The 22,131-nt window shown below is 38.3% G+C and overlaps 1 protein-coding gene and 1 long non-coding RNA gene across 2 annotated transcripts in view; one reads left to right on the top strand and one right to left on the bottom strand.

Moving 5' to 3' along the window:
- The window catches only part of LOC145439458 (integrin alpha-1-like), a 54,565-nt gene extending 48,966 nt beyond the window's left edge, over nucleotides 1-5,599 (top strand). Inside the window, exons 26-30 of the mRNA XM_080316945.1 lie at nucleotides 562-700; nucleotides 1,289-1,395; nucleotides 2,312-2,404; nucleotides 2,467-2,601; nucleotides 5,239-5,599. Of these exons, the coding sequence (XP_080173071.1) occupies nucleotides 562-700; nucleotides 1,289-1,395; nucleotides 2,312-2,404; nucleotides 2,467-2,601; nucleotides 5,239-5,400 (636 nt within the window). The 3' untranslated portion in view covers nucleotides 5,401-5,599. The remainder of the gene's footprint in view (nucleotides 1-561; nucleotides 701-1,288; nucleotides 1,396-2,311; nucleotides 2,405-2,466; nucleotides 2,602-5,238) is intronic.
- Nucleotides 5,600-7,643: 2,044 nt separating this feature from the next.
- LOC145439471 (uncharacterized) overlaps nucleotides 7,644-22,131 on the bottom strand; it is a 47,564-nt gene continuing 33,076 nt past the window's right edge. Inside the window, exon 2 of the long non-coding RNA XR_013915225.1 lies at nucleotides 7,644-8,094. This is a non-coding gene — a long non-coding RNA (uncharacterized LOC145439471). The remainder of the gene's footprint in view (nucleotides 8,095-22,131) is intronic.

Consider the following 22,131-nt stretch of genomic DNA (forward strand, 5'->3'; position numbering starts at 1 on the left):
TAATTTGAGGCTTGGTATGTTAGATGTTTGTGTATGCACTACATGTGGCTGGTACTCTTTGCAGTCAAAACATTATGAAATACATGGTGTCGTATAGTCGTTTGGCGAAACTTTAAACTGACATAAAAAGTACGTAAATCTCTAGTGTAAGGGTAGGCCTGATAGCTCACTTCACTGACTGAGATGTTGGTTCTAGCAAATTAAATCGCAGCCTAAATCCACGGTTTCTAGATGACAGGTCGAATTCTTTGAATAATAAATAAGCTAAAATCAGCTGTGGCAAGTTCTATTGTTTCTTCCTCGAATTTCAGCGTCATATATGTGCGAATACAAATCCCGCGGTCATGTAGTAACGGTTAAATTTCAGTAGGAATTGGCGAGGAAAGTAACAAGTTCATATCCAAATCCTGATTAATAAATATTTCAAAATTGAACTACCGGAAATATGATTACAAAACAATAATCTGGTTTCCAAAGATCACAAATCCATTTTATCTGCCCGTTCACGTATGCGATATGGTATCGGTACGTCGCCACCTATTATTTTCCATTACATTTTAGTGTCAACAGAAAAATAACGTCTTCAACCCCATGAACCTGACCGAACTTGAGGATTTCGAAATGAATTCCACAGAAAATGGCAACAACGTCTCCCTCAATTACAATGTGCACAAAGAGGTCTTGCTGGATTGTGACCAAGGTATTGTTACTGTCTGCGAACAATCGCACTTTCTGAAGTGATTTATGTGCTAGGGCTGGGTAAAATCGAGTACCTGAGTTATTCGATTCTGAATCACGTATAACGGTTCAAGTCGAGTCGAGTATGCGAGCATCACTCATTATGACGCCACAACATAATGTACTATGTCAGATTTCAAATATGTACCTTTTATGCCAAGACAAAGAACATAATGCCTGTTTTCCGTCACATTGAAGATACTTTGGTATTTTTTGACTATACCGATTTCATTGCACTCCTTGACAATGTTGTGGGATGATCATGACTTCGGAAAAATGTTATTTCCGGTGACGTTCGTAGCTTTGTATTATGTCTCATATGCTGCGACACGGCCAATCAAGGTTTCAAGGCTTCCCCGGTGGAAAATAGTATCAAAACTATAATACTCGTTAGCAAATTAACTTTCAGTTGCGAGGAGCGTACAATTTCAGTTCTCGAAAAAAATCGTATTTTACTACCCGACTCAAATCGTTAAAATTAATACTCATTGCAGATTCGAGTACTCGAATCATTGTGCCCAGCCCTATGTATGACTCATAATCTTTCCAGGTACAGCGGAATGTTCTGAATCTACATGCGTCGTCTCGGATTTTTATCCACACGACGTTGTGCAAGTGGCCGTCCATTTTAGGGTGTGGGAGAGAACTATATTCGATGTAAGTGAAGGATATTTTTAGTTTGATCTTATCCTGGCGCCGGAATCATAACAAAATTGCGAATCCTAGAAATAGTGCTGGAAAGGCCAGAGTACGATTTGAGAGTTAATTTTACGAATCAGTATATTTCGTTCTTGTCTCCTCATTTCTCGGGCTGGAGACACAATCATTCGAGTCGGGTCGTGAGAGATGATATTTTCGAGTACTGGAACGATAAGACACATTCCTACTAAAATTCATATGAAAAAATACTCTACAAGAATTGCAGTTTCTATATCCTTATATCCTCACTTACGCTAGTGGAAATGACATTTCTGTGAAGTTGTGCCGAACCCACAGCCTATTGAAAAAGTGAATTGAAATATATATTGGCGAAAAATACATTACTGGTATTATTTTGTTTGTGGTCACACAAAAGGTATATATTTTCAGCTGAAAAATCAGGATAAGTCAACAATTTTCATACGATTGCCGGTTTGATCCTAGCATATGGCATCCTTGTTATCATTTATTTGAATGAAGTTAACGTTTTCCTTGATTATTGTTAACTAAATATGAGAACGAAATAATATTGGAATCAGATTATAACACCGTGCTCTAAACTGGAATTCATCCTACCAAATCTCCCGAACAAGCTCTAATTTACTTATTAGGCCATTTCAATATGATTTTATGCTACAACTGCAACAGCGTAAGACACTAACCTCATACAATGGATTTTGGTGTCCTTTCAAAATAAAAATACCTTAAAAGGATGGTCAATTACGCAAGGTGCTTTGACTTGAGTCATGGTATTGTCAACATGGCTTCTGATGTTCCTTGTATAGGCCTAGTTATATAGTTCGGATTACGGTTCGTTGGATCCCATCGGTTAAATAGGAGAGTGCGTCATTTCTAATCGACGCTGCATATTTAGTTACAGGCCTGGAAAGCTAGCATTGTGACATACGCTCGTTTTACGGCTAAAAGTGACGAATACCGGATATCGCAGCAGCCCTACTCTGTCGAGGTATTAAGGTCAATTTGATTTCGGAGTTACAGGCTTTTGCAATTGAATGAGGTTGATTCTAGGTTACGTTCTCCGCGCTGACTTTGGACGAAGACCCGAACGACAATTCGGGAATCGTAATCCGATGGTGGATTATCATTGTGGCAGTTTGCGCCGGACTGCTATTGCTCGCTCTACTCATTCTTTTGCTTTACAAGGTTGGTATGTTTTAATATAGTTAAAAACTGAATAGAGTGACTTCTCATTACGCTGTTAATAATTCAAGTTCAGTAGGTGTTCATTTCACTTGAATGACAAATCGCGATGATAGGTTGGATTTAGGTGATGACAAATATGGTCATGGTCAGTTACAAAGTACATCTCGTATTTTAGAGATCTCCGGTTGTTTTGAACTACTGGAATTGCTTACCCAGATGATATATTTTCAGATAGCCCCATTTGAACGACACATATTTTTCCGACAAAACTACTTGGTTTCTACACTTTGGATATTGCGAAGTAGAAAGTAGCTTTGAGATTGAGAATTGCTGTGGTGTTGAGGGTTGAAGCCACTCATCCGTGAGATGGTCTACAATAGGGGTTGGCAGTTATTTTCCCTGCGGACCGAATGTGAAGCAGGATTACGTTTACCAGCCGGGACAGACGTTTACTCTATATTCTGCAGCGTGGTAGTTTTATTTCTATTAAACTAAAAGCAGGGAATTTCATTGCTAGCATATTCTATTAAGTGGCTGCGTCCGGAGCTCCGAGTGCCTTGGTAAAATAGCGTTGCTGTTATGCTGGCTTCGCTTACAGGTCTTCCTCGTTAGCCGAATGTATGTTCTTCGTTGCATGTTTTATCTCATATTGACGACTCAAATTTGATACCTCAAACACGGAGACCTGGTCGGTAGCCATCATAAACTAAAGACATCGGTTCACGGTTGACTTCAGCAAACAAATATAAGACGCTTAACATCTTGTGGAAATGTGGGCCAACGACCGCACCTGTCATTGCTGGATATAACATCGTTCCTGAGAGAGAATGACCGCGAATCTGATGCAGTGATGACACTATACTACAATATAGGATATGTAAACGTAGAAGTAACAGTTGAAGTACATCACTGACACGCGGTCCAATGAGGCAGATGAGGCAGTGCCTCACGTGTCGTCTGAGTGAGTAAGTGAAAATCGTGAAAACCCTCGATGAGACGATGATTATTGATGTTTTACATCGATGTTCATAAATAACTAAATTTGAACATTTTTTCACCCAACATCATCAATTTGCATACTTAATATTCAAAAATACAGCGCGGTATTATATAGAGGTGCAGCACAGGTGAGGCACGGGCGGGTCGTGCCTCACATGCGACAGTGCAATTCATCATAAACCGCTTGGAATTCATAATAACTGGTATCAATCTAATGCTATCGCCTCACTGCTTCCGAAAATCCAAAGCTTGCCTCTCCTGCTATGAACCTCACCGCACGTCACTGAAGCACATATCTTGTATTTCCGAATGTGACAATGACAACAAACGAGATTTGACCTTTAATATGGAAACAGTGACACGTAACTTTAATTGTTACGACATTCTTTGTTATATTAGCTTCATTTTGGAGACGGATTACTCATGTGGCGTAGGCTACGTAACGACGGTACTTAAATAAACTAGACTCCGAAGTAAAAGCATTTCCGGTGCAGTTTATACAGCTGATATTATTGCATTGGATATTAATAAATACATATTATGGTATAAATCCCAAGTAACCGCATTTGACCCGCGAGCCGTCCAATGCCGAGGCCTGGTCTACAAGAACCTCTGTTATGGTAAGATTGCTGCTATTTGCAGTGTCATTAATTGCAAAGATACATCAGTCAATTTCGAGAGTATGGACATTGGACAACTGTAATTAACTGCCAAAATCATGCGACTCTTCGACATAATCTACTTTTCGAAACCACTGAATTCGGTATACTTTCCATAGCTTTCACTGTTGGTTGTTGTTTGTGGTATGTTTGTGGCTTGTTTATGGTTTGTTGGTTGTGGTATGTTTGTGGTTTGTTGTTAGTGGTATGTGGTACTATGGTCATTTACACCAGGCCAATTTTCCTTATTTTTATTGCGTAGATACCGGCATGTAGCACGACCCTCTTCTAGGCTTTTATAAGACATCGCTTACACGGATGAGATGGCACGGAGGAGCCTATATAAACCTCAAACACTTAAATAGGGATTCTGGAGTCGACCTCGGTCGGACTTCGAACCCGTCACCCGTTGTTGTTGCTACTGTGGATTTTACCACCACCCTATCTCGCCACCCCCATAGTTTCCATCTTCTACTGCCATTAGAAATGGTTATTTTGGTATCGCTATTTCTACTTGAATATGAGTAGAAACTCGCACCTAATGTTTTACCTCTACTCGAGTAGCGATGCTGACGACTTTGACCACCTATGCACTTTAACCCCTAAATTCCCATCATATTTCATACAAATCGAATAGAAATTAAAATCGTTGCTGGTATGTAGAAGCACCAGTAACTTATTGAATACAGTTCGACTTCACTAAATAGACACCTATTCTGAGGGACGCCCAACCAATGTTCCCTCTATACTGTACAAGTGCGCAAATGCGCAGTGCTAACACGGTCTGTGTGCACAGAAAATCTAAGTCACGCACAAAAAACTGTAGTGATTAGTTTTTTTTAGTCGCTACGCACTGTCTTCCAAGGGTCTGCGAAGTGAGTTGGTGAGTGTGCGCAGACTCGTCACAAAATTAGAGGGAATATTGCACCCAACGAATATCATGTAATCTCGCTGACTGCGATGTTTCTCTCGAATGCAGGCAAAGTTTTTCGAAAGCAAATACAGACAGAAAAAAGAAGAGAGTTTGACGTTTCGTGATTACAAGTACGCCACTTTTCAAGAGGGAAGAATTAAAGTTCAACTGAAAGCTGAAGCTGGCAAGGAAACCGTCATTACGAGAATGTCAACCTTTCAGAGATGAAATACATTATAACATTACCTACATCGGTGATTCTCAACCGCTGGTATAGGTCCGTGTCAAATTCCCTTGTCGGCCCGGATAATATATTCGAATTTTATATCGTAGCCTACTTGCAAATGCAAATTGATTTCCTGTCCACAGGTGAAATTGAACATAAATGTTTTCATTGATTAATAAATTCGGATGGTATTTTTCCACACCTTGTTGTGATAACTTAACGTGCGCCACGATGCTGCAAGGGTTGTACCAGATTATTCAGAAGGAACCTACAACTCGTTTAAGAGACCAGTTATGGAGATTTGTATGGAAGCTAGGAAGGCTTTTTCCTGGAAATTCTTTAATTTCAATCGTATAATTTAGCGATAAGTTGCACTTCTTTTAAAAGAAACTAAGCAGTCAAAATCCAGTTATATGCTTGTTCTATCAATTATAAAGAGGTCACATAGCTTATGACTTTTGTGAGAGTTTGCAAATGTACCCCTAGCAAACTAAATTTCTTGCCCACGTTTTCCGAAATATAACGCTAGCATACTTTGGAATATTCGACTTTGAAACGAAGTCATCATAGTCATGAAATATAAAATGATTACTTCCTACAGTGGTTTGAAATATGGTGGATGACAAACGCCGCATGCGAATCAAATTAAATATACCTTTTCACCTTCCTTTCTGTAGTGTTCTCCCATCCCCGTTCTGATGCTCAGGTTTTACAAATGCAATGATAGACTTGAAAAGGGTAATTTGAGATGAGTAAATGAGTAAAACTAATGTGGCAGCGCGCTGTTAGCGGTAACGTCGAGATATCATCTATAAAAAATTACACAAAACAAATTTATTGTTAGAATATATTTTAGAATAAAATTTGACTTCGATGCAACCATCAGGGGTATTGCGACAGCAGCTCAACTGTCCGATTCCTCCGCCAATGTGTGGGTCAAACTCATTAGCTTCATTAGCCAACACCAAAGTGTCCTTTGCCAATTCTTTCAGAAGAGATAATTAGATATAATGTAGTTACAATTCGTCTTGGAGGCCGGCCTGGCGGGATGTTGCTGCGAGACAAGCTACGTATTTTGAATTACAAGGATCTTTTGTCAAATAGATGTTGTGTGATGATCATCCAAAAATTGATATTAATATTCCTGTAACCGCTACATTCACAAAGTCTACAATTTTAAAGCTCTTCTTGGTAGTTTACAGAGTTACTTTAAGCAAAATATAAGCTGTAACGCTACAGCGGTCGAATATCATTAGTTTTTATATCAGATTGGAATAATTATTATAAATAGTATTTTGCTTCATATGCCAGTTGCACAACTTTTTTTGTCTTAAATTAGATATTTACTAGGGTGGCAGAGTCTGATTCTCACTTTGAGATTTGAACATAGACCTGTCAGTGAACGATTTTCGGCGTATGCAATCGATTTGACATCTTGAAAACTGCATCATTGTCATGGTTCCGGAAAAAACTACCAAAGCATGAAATGTATGGAAAACAATTCCATACAATACTTGGAAAAATCCATACCATACCATATTCGCACATTTCCATATTCCATACCGACATTTTGTTGCAAACCATACCACACTTCCATACCACGCCCTGATTGTATATATAAATAAACCTACAGGCATCGTACCTCCACGCGCGACATTGACTGTAACAATATACTTGCTTGAGGACCTTGTTGACAGGTCACATTTAGATTGGAGAAATTTCCGCGCAGTTAACAATGTCGAGTACCAATGCACCTTGGAAAAGCAGCACAACACGTGGTTTGTCAGAAAGTGTATTTCTAGTGTCACTAGGATCAACTGTATGAGTGGATTCGTCAACAAAATGAGAACGTGCATTTCTTCATCAATGTAATGGCTTGATGTATCAATGGGTCTGACACAAATAATGACTGAGCCGCAAAAAACAACGACGTTATGACTTTTTTCTTATAGGTATGCGATATTCAAAAGCACTGGTGACAACGATTCGAGAACTCTAATCTAGATTCTAAGAATACGAGAGTAGTTAAGTAGATCGGTCGTGACGGGCTATCGGGTTCTTATGGGCGGGGTGGCACGGTGCCGAGAAACCGGGGGTGGCACGGTGACCCTTATCTCTTATGGCGGGGGTGGCACGGTGCCATTGTGTCTTATGGCGGGGGTCGCATGGTTACCTTTTCGGGTATACGCGCGGCGGCACGGTGCCGTGAAAACTCGTGGTGGTATGGTTACCTTTTCAGGTATAGGCGCGGTGACATGGTGACCTTTCAGGAGAGATGATTTGACTAACGTTGTGGGTATAGGCGCGGCGGCACGGTGTTGAATATGTATCAAGTAAATAGTCATGTGATTGGTCCTTAGGTAATGTGTATATTCCAAATTACGGCGAGTACGACAATGATATATCGTTATTCTTATGGACGCGGCGATGATTCGTACTTTCGAGTATCTCTCGCATGGTGTTGAATATGTACGAGTCACCAACAATAACCACGCGGACGGAAACGTGGCTTGTTGCGAGGATTAAGCAGTGCGACCTATATTTCGAATGACCTGTGCGGTGAATTGTTTCCCATGCAGCTGTGTGCTACTATCGCTTATTACACTATTCCATTCAGTGCGAAATAGTTTGATCGTAAATTATGATATATGATGTCGTAGTTTAGTCGTGTCAAATGACCGATCGTGTTCTCTTTCCTCGCTATTGATTGCTACCTGAATAATACTTTCGGCTTATTCGCTGTTTCACACCTACAGAATAGTCCACTGTTCACAGTTGCAACAAGAATCACAAGTATACACATTTACACATTCGTTTATTACTCTGAAATCAAACTCTTCACAAAAGCACGTACAATCGTATCATTCACTTTTTGATCATCGCCAAAATTATCCAAGTATTCCTCGGCTGAAAACCCTTGAGCTCTTTTTATCAAGAATGCAATAGCATGATCTCCACACACATCCGAAGTTTTACTCTGTAACTGTTTCCCAGTCACAGAAAATTCATCCGGCTCCAGGAATTCGATTATCTGAGGTTTTAGTGGTCCGAAGCCTAGTGAATCATGAAAATGAGTATCGCCATCTCTGTATATACACACACCCAGCGAGACCCAGGCAAACTCGACTCGTCGTAATTAATGATGATAGCGAATTTTCCGTTAGTTGGTTTCTTCGGTATCTGGTCTAGATTTAATAATTAACGAATAACAGAACCGTCGCAGACGGTGATTCGAATACCGACAAATTCTCACTTATTTCTGATCCAACCCTAATCCTTTGCGAAGTGGATGCTTATTCAAAAACGTGTGAAATAATTGTAAAACCCTACGGTCGCTGACAGGATAATGCATCAGACATAGCGATCTAGTTATAGTACGGTGTCGGAATCCATTCGCGAGATGTTCTAGAGGTAAATTGAGATAATCCGAAACCGAATATTTTGACTTTGGCGTAGTGTGAATTGAAATAGGATTGACAAACATGACTACCAACTTTCCCACAGGCCCGTTTCGATATTATACACACATTGATTTGAAACAAGTAATGTAACATTGCAACTCTATTCACGGCCCCGCTTTCCGTTTGTCAAAGAGATATTTTAACATCTTACCATACTGAAAAGAATTATTCACAACAATAACAATTGTTAAAAATCTAGTTTTCACTTACTTGATTATATCACTACAACTCATAAATTTGAATTAATTCATCCTGGTTGTATTCGTATGATCGGTCTTTCTTTTTTTCATTCGATTGTAAAGCTCGTTACTATTCTGAAGACAAAGTATTTACTAATCGGTGCATACACGATTCGACTTGAACATATTATATTTTGAGTATACGAGATTTGAATGTCTGAACAATAACTGAGAAATAATTTATCACAATTAAATCCGTAAAAGATATTTGAATGTCAGCAACTCGGTAAGGTCGTAGTTACTACCACATTACCTAATTTACCCGACCAACTCGTCATGATCATTCCCGAAATCAACACAAACATGACTACTGACTTGAGTCAACCACAAAACAGCATCAAGTTTTAAATCCGCTTGTAGCTTACGGCTTATTTGAATGCGGGTTATGTTTTGTTGTAATTGAGTGTACGGAAATAGTATTACGCCTCGACATCTCACCATCTTGCCATCAACAAAAGAGTAAAATACACAAACCTTGTCAAGTCAATCCGTTTGTAACTCACCGAACCAAAGCAAAAAGTGTCCATACGAAAAGTAGACAAGACTACGCAAGTAATCACTACAACCCACAAACATATCAAGTTCGGTTTTAGCCATATACCACCAACTCGTCTTTTTTGTTCAACTGTAAAAGTCGTTACTATTTTTCAAGACAAAGTAATTACTACTCGATAGATTTTGTAAGACAAAAGTAATTACTACTCGATGCAGACGCCTTGAGATTAACCTAACATGTTTGAGTATACAAGATTTGAAAGTCTGGCCATCGTAGTTGAGAATTCATTTCTTACAATCGAACGTAGGTGTTATATCGAAAATTACCAGGATTGTCACATCGATTTGACATATGGGGTTTTGTAATGGTCTATCATGACTTGATTACTAATTTATTTGTGTTAATTAGACTCACCGATGTGGTGAAGGTTATTACGACAGCAACAAACTTTTCACTATCATGGCTATTAACATATTGAGTTGTAAAACTATACGTGTCTGAAATGTTCTTGATTGACAAATCATTCCACCTTGGTACAAATCACTCTGGGTATCGCGGATATCAGAAAATACTTTACAAATGTAATCGTTTAAGTTACCAAGACATTAACATTATTATTAACATATTGAGTTGTAAAACTATACGTGTCTGAAGGGGAAGCGAGTGGCGCAGTTGGTTAAACACTGCGGTCACGACACCAATGGACGTGGGTTCGAATCACGGTTCTGACCCACTTCTACGTGTCGGAGGTTTCTCTGGGCTCCTCATCGCCGACCTCACTGCAACTGCAGTGCATTGAAAAGCCCAGACTGAAAGTGAGCCGTGCTACAAGTCGGCAGCAACGACCGCGATGGGAACGCTTGGGAGCGAGAGAGAATGAAGAATGACTGCGAGAGAGATTGAAAGACGTTCCCAAGAATACTAAAAGCAAAGACCTCTGAACATTATGAAATTCGTGTCGTGGAGCACAAGGCCTAACCGGCGATAAGCTCCAACTGTGTTGTACCCATTAATACATACATACATACATACGTGTCTGAAATGTTCTTGATTGACAAATCATTCCACCTTGGTACAAATCACTCTGGGTATCGCGGATATCAGAAAATACTTTACAAATGTAATCGTTTAAGTTACCAAGACTAAAGATGAAACAACAATTCCGTTTGCTGGCTAACAACCGGGTAATACTTTATTGTCAGAATCTGTGACGGTGAATTGAAACATACTCATCTTACGCAGTACGAGTAAATCACTTTGGACTCCGGGCGGCGTCGTTTAATCCGTGTTAAACTCTGTTCACACTCTCTGTCGAATGTGTGAAATGTAAAACATTACGAGGTTACACTCTAAGACTTTGATCAACAGAGAAACAATTTTGAATATCTTTACTGGATGGATCCTATTCAACCGACCTTGGTTAATACAAAACTCATAACAATAATAAAATCGAAGTATGTGCTACACTGAAATCTAGAAAAATGTGTTTGTATTGTTGTTCATAGTAGTGATATCGATTTGAACCTGCGGAATAATTGTCATCATCTAACCAAACTAATGAAAGTCGTTGTCACATTGTATGATGTTCACTGAATGCATACTAGTACTATTTGTGCAACACACACGAGCAGAGAAATTGGAAATTTTCCCATTGCCATTTGTCAAAGTAAATGTCGTCACAATACTCAGTCACTAAAAGACCATATACTTGTATGTGATTGAATCACCAACAATTAACTCGCTAAATCAAATCGTAAGGCAATTTCACGCACTCAGCGGATATTATACAACGTCGCTTTATCGGTGTGGGTCGTTTTTTCTAAATACAAATCATATCTGTCCAGTAGAAAACAATTTTCACTCACTTGGGTAACGAAACCAGTGTGCAATATCAACACAAGATATTTTCGTGACACAAAAAATAATCAACTTTACTCAATATTCTCGTAAAACGAAACTGTACAATGGTTTCATATTTTTTGTATGACATGGAATTAATACCGATCGAAGTAGCCGCATTGGAAATGATTTTTAAACAAACACACTCTACGTGGTTAACATTCTCATCGATTCTATTGTGACCAATGTATACTTCATGTGCTCTGGATTCATTTCGATATGGTTAAGCATTCAGCCTCGACAGTAGTTAAGTAGATCGGTCACGATTCGTACATTTTTGCATGGGGTAGTATAGGCGGGGTCGCATGCTAACGCGAAAACCGGGGTGGCATGCTAACGTTTTCGTCTTATGGTGGGGTGGCATGCTAACGTTTTCGTCTTACGGCGGGGGTGGCATGCTAACGTTTTCGTCTTATGGCGGGGGTGACATGCTAACGTTTCGTCTTATGGGTGCGGTCGCATGATAACGCGAAACTCGTGGTGGCATGCTAATGTTTTTAGGTATACGTGCGGCGACATGCTAACGACGATAAATGTGTCTGTCGTGTATTCTTACGGGATCTGTGGTGATTCACCATGTGTTCTTATGGGTGCGGTCGTGATTCGCACTTTCAGACATCTCTCGCGTGGTGTTGAATATGTACGAGTCACCAACAATAACCGCGCAAACGGAAACGTGGTTTGTTGTGAGGATTACGCGTGCGACCTATATTTCGAATGACCTGTGCGCTGAATTATTTCTCGTCCAGCCGCTACTATCGATTATTACACTATGTCATTCAGTGCGAAATAGTTTGCTAAATCTAGGAATCAGTCGCATGGTGTTACTTTAGTAATTAGTTTACCACAGAGCCGGCGTAGCCGGTGATTCGAATACCGACAAATTTTCACTTATTTCTGACCCAACCCTAATCCTCTGTGAAGTCGACGCTTATTCAAAAAGGTGTGAAATAATTGTAAAATCCTAATCCGAAACCGCTTATTTCGACTTTGGCGCAGTGCGCATTGAAATAGGATTGACAAACATGACTACCAACTTCCCCACAGTCCCGTTTCGATATTATACACACATTGATTTGAAACAAGTAATGAAACATTACAACTCTATTCACGGTCTGGCTTTTCGTTTGTCAAAGAGATATTTTTACATCTTACCATACTCAAAAGAATTATTCACAACATTACCAATTGTTAAAAATCTAGTATTCAATTACTTGATTATATCACTGCAACTCATGAATTTTAAATTAATTCATCCTGGTTGTATTCGTGAAAACCAAAAATTTGTCACTAGCCCGCGATCGCTATATGTTTCACACCTCGCGAAAAGTGGCTGACTTTAGTTGCGTGATAAGATCCATGAAAATATTCAATCGATGTGTTAGTTTGTCAACTTGAAATGTAACTCACTACACAAATCAAGTTGAATCGTATTTGAATGTATTGATTCGACCCAACTCAAATCCTTTGACAAATCCTATTAACGCGATCTGTCGAATCGAGCGTAACCCGAATATTACTGACGCCGACTTTCAGCCACATTGAATTATTCGCACACCCACGCCGCTGTTTTCACAACTATAACTCTACAAGAATCAAGAATCACAAGTACGTGCATTACACAGTTATTGTCTTCATCAACTTGAAATCAAACCCTTAACAAAAACACGCATCTTATCACTTGTCAACTCTATCATGAAAATCCTCGAACCCGTATTATTAAGAATGTTATAGTACGGTATCGGAATCCATTCGCGAGAAAGGTGAATCCAAATAATCCAGAATGAAATATTTGGACTTGACATAGTGTGAATAGAAATAGGTTTGACAAACATGACTACCAACTTTGATCCAGTCACATTTCAAGATTACACTTTGAAACAATCCTTGAAACTTACAACTGTATTCACGACTGAGTTTTCCATTTGTCAAATAGAGTTTCAGTAAATACTATCGCGATATTTTAATGTGTTACTACACACAATAGAATCAATCAATGAAATAACACCTGTTGTAAATATTTCTAACTTGACAAACACTTGTACATACCGCGATCGACTTGTGACGCGATGAGTTAAATCGGAATATTTCAATCTATTTGTCGAAACCTTGAACAAACTATCGGGTTATTTTTTGTTGCAATCGAGTGAACGGAAATAGTATTACGTCTCAACATTTCAACATCTTCCCATACACAAAAGAGTAAAATACAAAAAAACCTTGTCAAGTCAATCCGTTTGTAACTTACCCAACCAAAACAAAAAGTATCCTTACGAAAAGTAGACAAGACTACGCAAGTAATCACTACAACCAACAAACATATCAAGTTCTGTTTTAGGCATATACCACCAACTCGTCTTATTGGAATGTCAGCAACTCTTTACGGTCGTAGTTACAACCACGTAAACTAATTTACCCTACCCACACGTCATGATCATCCCTGAAATCAACACAAACTCGACTACTGACTTGAGTTAACCACAAAAACGGCATCAAGTTTTTTAATCCACTTATAGCTGACAGATTATTCGAATACATCGATGGAGAATATTATTGAACTCGTCGGTATTGTTACTTCAACAAATTACACCGACTGCGAAAGTTAATATCGAATGGTAAGACTTGATCACATATTTGTTGAACACAGAAATGACAAAGAACATGATCGGAATTTTATAAACTAGTCATATTACTTTTCACATCTATCAATATCAGAATACAAGTCATCAAACTTTTTGTTAAATGTAACATAGCACTTTTGGAATCGGATTCGTTATAGTCGTACAAATTGTATTAAACACAACATCAAAACAAAAGGACTTTTTTAGTTTATTGAAATCAAATCATTCGTCTTCGACTTGTGCTTTTTTAGATTGCCAGCGACAATTCGTTTCGAGTGAGTTGTAACCAAAGTCAAGATATCTTTGTGTCCACAGATATGGAAGATGAATATAGCTAACACAATCACGAATCGACGTTTCAGATTATTTCACGGATGTAATAAACTTGTTAGTGTCACCTATCTAAAAGTACGCACGCGCTCGATTTCCATGCCGACTGTTGCGATGTTTAGGATTCACTTACAATAACCACGGATGAGGATTTAACATCAACGTCGTTACTGGTAGTATTCACAACAGAGAATCCAAACATTACACAGTGTGAAAATATATCTTTGATATCAAAGCATTATCCCAAGTATACGATTAATAGTCAACTCCGTTCACACTTTCTATAGAACGTGCTAAATGTAAAATATCACGAGGTTGCACTCTAAGACTTTGATCATTACAAAAAGTAAATTGGAATATGTTTGCTGGATGCATTCAATTCAGCTAGAAATGTCTAGTGCACAACAATCGTAATATCAAGGAAGTACTTGCTATCACTAAACGTGTTTTGTATCGTTGTTCATTTGTAGTATTGATTGAAATTGTTTTTGAACACTCAAATAATAATTCCCGACATGAAACCAAGCCGCTGAAAGTCGTTACCATAACAAAGAAACAATTTGTACGATGTTTGGCAAATGTACCCTATAGTTAGGTGTACTAGAATTATTTGTGTAACACATACACCGACAATGCAATCGAAATTTTTTCCGTTGTCATTCGCTAAAGTAAATGTCATCACAATACTCTGTCACTAAAAGACGTTACTCGGGCGTGCTTGAATTCTAGGCATAGTTCTGATTTACCCAACACAAGACCCAAGGACAACCCTAGTTTCAGTCGAACACAGATATCCAAAATATCGCACACTCCGCTATTCCTAAAGTACAAACACCCGATACAAAATATTACTTGTTGTGTTGTTGCGGTATCATCTTCACAATATCACCATTTTGTTTGTGTCAATTAGTTACTTTGTATGTTACCCCACAACTCTTATAAAAGTACGAAGGATATTAACATCGCACTAAGTAATTAACTTTACTCGATATTCTCGCATTACGAAACTAAAGAATGGTTGGTTAGACTCTACAAACTGTTTCGATATCACGAGACCTTTATTGTATCTTAATAATCAAATAGTTCAACACAGAACTAGTACTAACAGAAACACCAGAGTTGTTTACACAAAAGTTTGTATATGTGCACAGTATGCGAATACCATGTGTAAGTCCAGCACAATTGCGGTATCCATCCGAGTTTAGTTAACACAAATTTATTACAACGGAGTCACGTAAACTTTCGTGAAAGGAAAGCATACTCACTCCCAGAGGGTTATGTCAATGCCATAGCAGTTCCCCAACAACAAAGTACATATGTTTTCTAGTCACGGTCCTTACATCTTTCACATAGATCAATCTACTTTGCTAACGAAAAGTGCTAAGTCATCACATGATCGCTCTCACAACAAAACAGCTAGTAGATATTATCATTCAAAATATTCCTAACCCTTTACATACCAGTAACAAATCATACAACGAATATGTTTTGTGGGTCGAATTGTTGTTCAGTGTCAAGTCTACCTGTTGAAACGTACATTAAAACAACACAGTCACAATCAAATTAAAACCACGAATCTATTTTCATTTCCTCGCAAACTGTCACATACAGAAAAATAAATTTAATTTCCCAAAACATACTTGTAACCAATCGCTTTCATTAAACACACAACACCATAATAGTATTTACTTTCTACAACATAGACATTCCGGTGTAGTCAAGAAATATTTTTAATAATCAAAATCATCGACTTCTGTTTACGGTGTTAGTGTGTGCATGTCATACATGTGGGCCCGTATTAAAATGGACACGACAGGACTGACTGTAAGGAGATAGAAGTCTATCGCATAGATTTACATGTGGTCTTCGCTACGGTTTCAAAAAACGAATCATCTCTTTTGCATTGATCTAGACCGAGCAAGTTAGTTAATGACCATGATTGTGTTTGTCATATGCGAATGATAGGGTTACTGTCAAATCTACATACAACAATCTTCTGACGATCATAATAGCAATTTCATTTTCCGCCCCTTCATAATTGTACAACTCGGTAACTACGTTTAACAAGACCAATCACACTACCAGCGTTGAACACAAGATACCTACCCAAGTAAAAATATCATTCTGGTTTGGACAACTGACGTTTACCTGTGTAAAATTATCATTTTCACTTGGAGGTCCACCGTCACCTAACTAAAATACCATTGTCCTTTGGAGATTTATCGTTTACCCAGTGTAACAATCCCCTTTTCACTTGGAAATATATTTTTGCCCTGGATAACAAACCCCTTTTCCCTTGGAAATCTATTTTTGTCCTGGATAACAAACCTTTTTCACTTGGAAATATATTTTTTCTCTTGGTAACAAACCTTTTTCACTTGGAAATCTATTTTTGTCCTGGATAACAAACCTTTTTCACTTGGAAATATATTTTTTCTCTTGGTAACAAACCTTTTTCACTTGGAAATATATTTTTTCTCTTGGTAACAAACCTTTTTCACTTGGAAATATATTTTTTTCTTGGTAACAAACCTTTTTCACTTGGAAATATATTTTTTCTCTGGGTAACAAACCTTTTTCACTTGGAAATATATTTTTTCTCTGGGTAGCAAACCTTTTTCACTTGGAAATATATTTTTTCTCTGGGTAACAAACCTTTTTCACTTGGAAATATATTTTTTCCCTGAGCAACAAACCATTTTCACTTGGCGGGTCGTCGTTTACCTTAGTAAAAATATCATTTTCCTTTGGAGATCCGGCGTTTACCTAGTGTAACAATAAATTTTCTCTTGGTCATCTAGCTTTTCCTAGAGTAACAAAACCATTTTCATTTTGAAATCTGACAAACACACCTAACAATTTGGTATTTGTTGTATTGACGATACTTTGAAATAGATTACAACGAACAGTGACGGAAATATACACGGACTTCCGGTTTCAGAGTATACCCTCATCAGTCGTATCACATCAATATCATTGGTTAACCACATACAATATGCTCTTGTACACCGAAATGCATGTTTTGGAAAATTGGACAATAGGCTTCGATAGTCCTGTGATGTCCGGGTTCGTGCTTTGGATTTTCCAGAGTCAAAATGTCTGAATAAAACACCTCCTCGACGATGGTTGGTATGTGGATAACGGTGTTCGGAAAACGGTTGGATTTATGTCACCCATCGCGATAACAATTCCAGGTCGAGTTTTCCCCCACGCATGTTTACTATATTGTGTCTTTATTGGTCAATGTATGTCTCGACATTCAGTTTGAAATCGGAAACCCTGATAAAGTATGTAACCGGATCCGGATATCAATTCTGAATCGATAAACCAATGAACGATATTCAAAGTAAACATGTTACATCCTGTGTTTCCACGAAAAAATACCATCCAGACATACGTCGCGCTTGTTTACCCACAACAGTATACGCGTAAATGGAGGTGTGTGACATTGCATGCAATGTGTTGGTATACAAACATCGGGCAGTAAGCCTTCGATCCACAGACATTATCATAGCCGGTAGTTTTGATGTAGATCGAATGTCATCACACCCGATAACAATGTCATACCAATAAACCACATTACAATGACTCTGAGTCAATCTGAAGCAGAACATACAGACACCGTTCACTGATTTACTCGATGGTTTTATCGCGTTGTAACATTACAAGATAGTCATGACCCTATCTCCGGACAGACGTCCCAGATCAATTGGATACATGGGTCAATATCCATCGTGTTGTCGAGACCGAAGTTTTCTGCTGAGACTGCAGCGTTTCACCAATGTGAACTATCGAAGTACGGTGCTCGAAATGATTGTGATCAGTCTTTCAGTCACGATGCAAGGATGTCGCTACTCCCACATAACGACTCCAGATAAATATCGTGAACAGTGATTCTGAAAATCTCGGACTGATACTGTGATCCAATAAGGTATGTTTCTGTGGAATGAAGACTGCAATCGTACACCACAATAGAACACTACCTCGCTATTTCACACGCAATCATAAAACACATCATCGTAAGGGTCCAGTTCGTCCGGCAACATTTCGAAACGGTCATCGCCACAAGAGATCGGGTTGGTCTCGTCGTATCGGTAGCATTTTGAAACTGTCATCACCACAAGGCTATTGACGTCGTTTCGGTTGGTCATGTCAATCCGTTTTACAATTTACCGTTTTTCAACTCCTCGCACCATACTGTTACGACACAGACAAGAAGCGTCGGTGGAAATGATAAAACACGGAAGGCACACTTTGGTGTTATTTGATATGGATTTTACACCAGACGAACCTCACATTCGAGCGATGCATTTGAATGGTGATTGTATTATTGATGTCCAAGGAAAAGAAATGTATCGATTTATCGGTTTCGTACATATCCAACAAAAACCTGGGTATATGATTGTGCACGGTTCGCATATTTGACTGTGATCACAATATTGGTATGTACTGTACAGTTCACTTTCACCGTTGTGCGAATAACCCATGTTACGGTTCCATGTTTGTGTGTCTGTATGTCCAGCTTCAGATTGACTCAGAGTCATTGTAATGTGGTTTATTGGTATGACATTGTTATCGGGTGTGATGACATTCGATCTACATCAAAACTACCAGCTATGATAATGGCTGTGGATCGAAGGCTTACTGCCCGATGTTTGTATACCAACACATTGCATGCAATGTCACACACCTCCATTTACGCGTATACTGTTGTGGGTAAACAAGCGCGACGTATGTCTGGATGGTATTTTTTCGTGGAAACACAGGATGTAACATGTTTACTTTGAATATCGTTCATTGGTTTATCGATTCAGAATTGATATCCGGATCCGGTTACATACTTTATCAGGGTTTCCGATTTCAAACTGAATGTCGAGACATACATTGACCAATAAAGACACAATATAGTAAACATGCGTGGGGGAAAACTCGACCTGGAATTGTTATCGCGATGGGTGACATAAATCCAACCGTTTTCCGAACACCGTTATCCACATACCAACCATCGTCGAGGAGGTGTTTTATTCAGACATTTTGACTCTGGAAAATCCAAAGCACGAACCCGGACATCACAGGACTATCGAAGCCTATTGTCCAATTTTCCAAAACATGCATTTCGGTGTACAAGAGCATATTGTATGTGGTTAACCAATGATATTGATGTGATACGACTGATGAGGGTATACTCTGAAACCGGAAGTCCGTGTATATTTCCGTCACTGTTCGTTGTAATCTATTTCAAAGTATCGTCAATACAACAAATACCAAATTGTTAGGTGTGTTTGTCAGATTTCAAAATGAAAATGGTTTTGTTACTCTAGGAAAAGCTAGATGACCAAGAGAAAATTTATTGTTACACTAGGTAAACGCCGGATCTCCAAAGGAAAATGATATTTTTACTAAGGTAAACGACGACCCGCCAAGTGAAAATGGTTTGTTGCTCAGGGAAAAAATATATTTCCAAGTGAAAAAGGTTTGTTACCCAGAGAAAAAATATATTTCCAAGTGAAAAAGGTTTGCTACCCAGAGAAAAAATATATTTCCAAGTGAAAAAGGTTTGTTACCAAGAGAAAAAATATATTTCCAAGTGAAAAAGGTTTGTTATCCAGGACAAAAATAGATTTCCAAGTGAAAAAGGTTTGTTACCAAGAGAAAAAATATATTTCCAAGTGAAAAAGGTTTGTTATCCAGGACAAAAATAGATTTCCAAGGGAAAAGGGGTTTGTTATCCAGGGCAAAAATATATTTCCAAGTGAAAAGGGGATTGTTACACTGGGTAAACGATAAATCTCCAAAGGACAATGGTATTTTAGTTAGGTGACAGTGGACCTCCAAGTGAAAATGATAATTTTACACAGGTAAACGTCAGTTGTCCAAACCAGAATGATATTTTTACTTGGGTAGGTATCTTGTGTTCAACGCTGGTAGTGTGATTGGTCTTGTTAAACGTAGTTACCGAGTTGTACAATTATGAAGGGGCGGAAAATGAAATTGCTATTATGATCGTCAGAAGATTGTTGTATGTAGATTTGACAGTAACCCTATCATTCGCATATGACAAACACAATCATGGTCATTAACTAACTTGCTCGGTCTAGATCAATGCAAAAGAGATGATTCGTTTTTTGAAACCGTAGCGAAGACCACATGTAAATCTATGCGATAGACTTCTATCTCCTTACAGTCAGTCCTGTCGTGTCCATTTTAATACGGGCCCACATGTATGACATGCACACACTAACACCGTAAACAGAAGTCGATGATTTTGATTATTAAAAATATTTCTTGACTACACCGGAATGTCTATGTTGTAGAAAGTAAATACTATTATGGTGTTGTGTGTTTAATGAAAGCGATTGGTTACAAGTATGTTTTGGGAAATTAAATTTATTTTTCTGTATGTGACAGTTTGCGAGGAAATGAAAATAGATTCGTGGTTTTAATTTGATTGTGACTGTGTTGTTTTAATGTACGTTTCAACAGGTAGACTTGACACTGAACAACAATTCGACCCACAAAACATATTCGTTGTATGATTTGTTACTGGTGTGTAAAGGGTTAGGAATATTTTGAATGATAATATCTACTAGCTGTTTTGTTGTGAGAGCGATCATGTGATGACTCAGCACTTTTCGTTAGCAAAGTAGATTGATCAATGTGAAAGATGTAAGGACCGTGACTAGAAAACATATGTACTTTGTTGTTGGGGAACTGCTATGGCATTGACATAACCCTCTGGGAGTGAGTATGCTTTCCTTTCACGAAAGTTTACGTGACTCCGTTGTAATAAATTTGTGTTAACTAAACTCGGATGGATACCGCAATTGTGCTGGACTTACACATGGTATTCGCATACTGTGCACATATACAAACTTTTGTGTAAACAACTCTGGTGTTTCTGTTAGTACTAGTTCTGTGTTGAACTATTTGATTATTAAGATACAATAAAGGTCTCGTGATATCGAAACAGTTTGTAGAGTCTAACCAACCATTCTTTAGTTTCGTAATGCGAGAATATCGAGTAAAGTTAATTACTTAGTGCGATGTTAATATCCTTCGTACTTTTATAAGAGTTGTGGGGTAACATACAAAGTAACTAATTGACACAAACAAAATGGTGATATTGTGAAGATGATACCGCAACAACACAACAAGTAATATTTTGTATCGGGTGTTTGTACTTTAGGAATAGCGGAGTGTGCGATATTTTGGATATCTGTGTTCGACTGAAACTAGGGTTGTCCTTGGGTCTTGTGTTGGGTAAATCAGAACTATGCCTAGAATTCAAGCACGCCCGAGTAACGTCTTTTAGTGACAGAGTATTGTGATGACATTTACTTTAGCGAATGACAACGGAAAAAATTTCGATTGCATTGTCGGTGTATGTGTTACACAAATAATTCTAGTACACCTAACTATAGGGTACATTTGCCAAACATCGTACAAATTGTTTCTTTGTTATGGTAACGACTTTCAGCGGCTTGGTTTCATGTCGGGAATTATTATTTGAGTGTTCAAAAACAATTTCAATCAATACTACAAATGAACAACGATACAAAACACGTTTAGTGATAGCAAGTACTTCCTTGATATTACGATTGTTGTGCACTAGACATTTCTAGCTGAATTGAATGCATCCAGCAAACATATTCCAATTTACTTTTTGTAATGATCAAAGTCTTAGAGT

This window comes from Botryllus schlosseri, chromosome 1 (genome assembly GCF_051294905.1).
Source record: "Botryllus schlosseri isolate E-star chromosome 1, Bs_hap1, whole genome shotgun sequence".
Taxonomy (NCBI): Eukaryota; Metazoa; Chordata; class Ascidiacea; order Stolidobranchia; family Styelidae; genus Botryllus; species Botryllus schlosseri.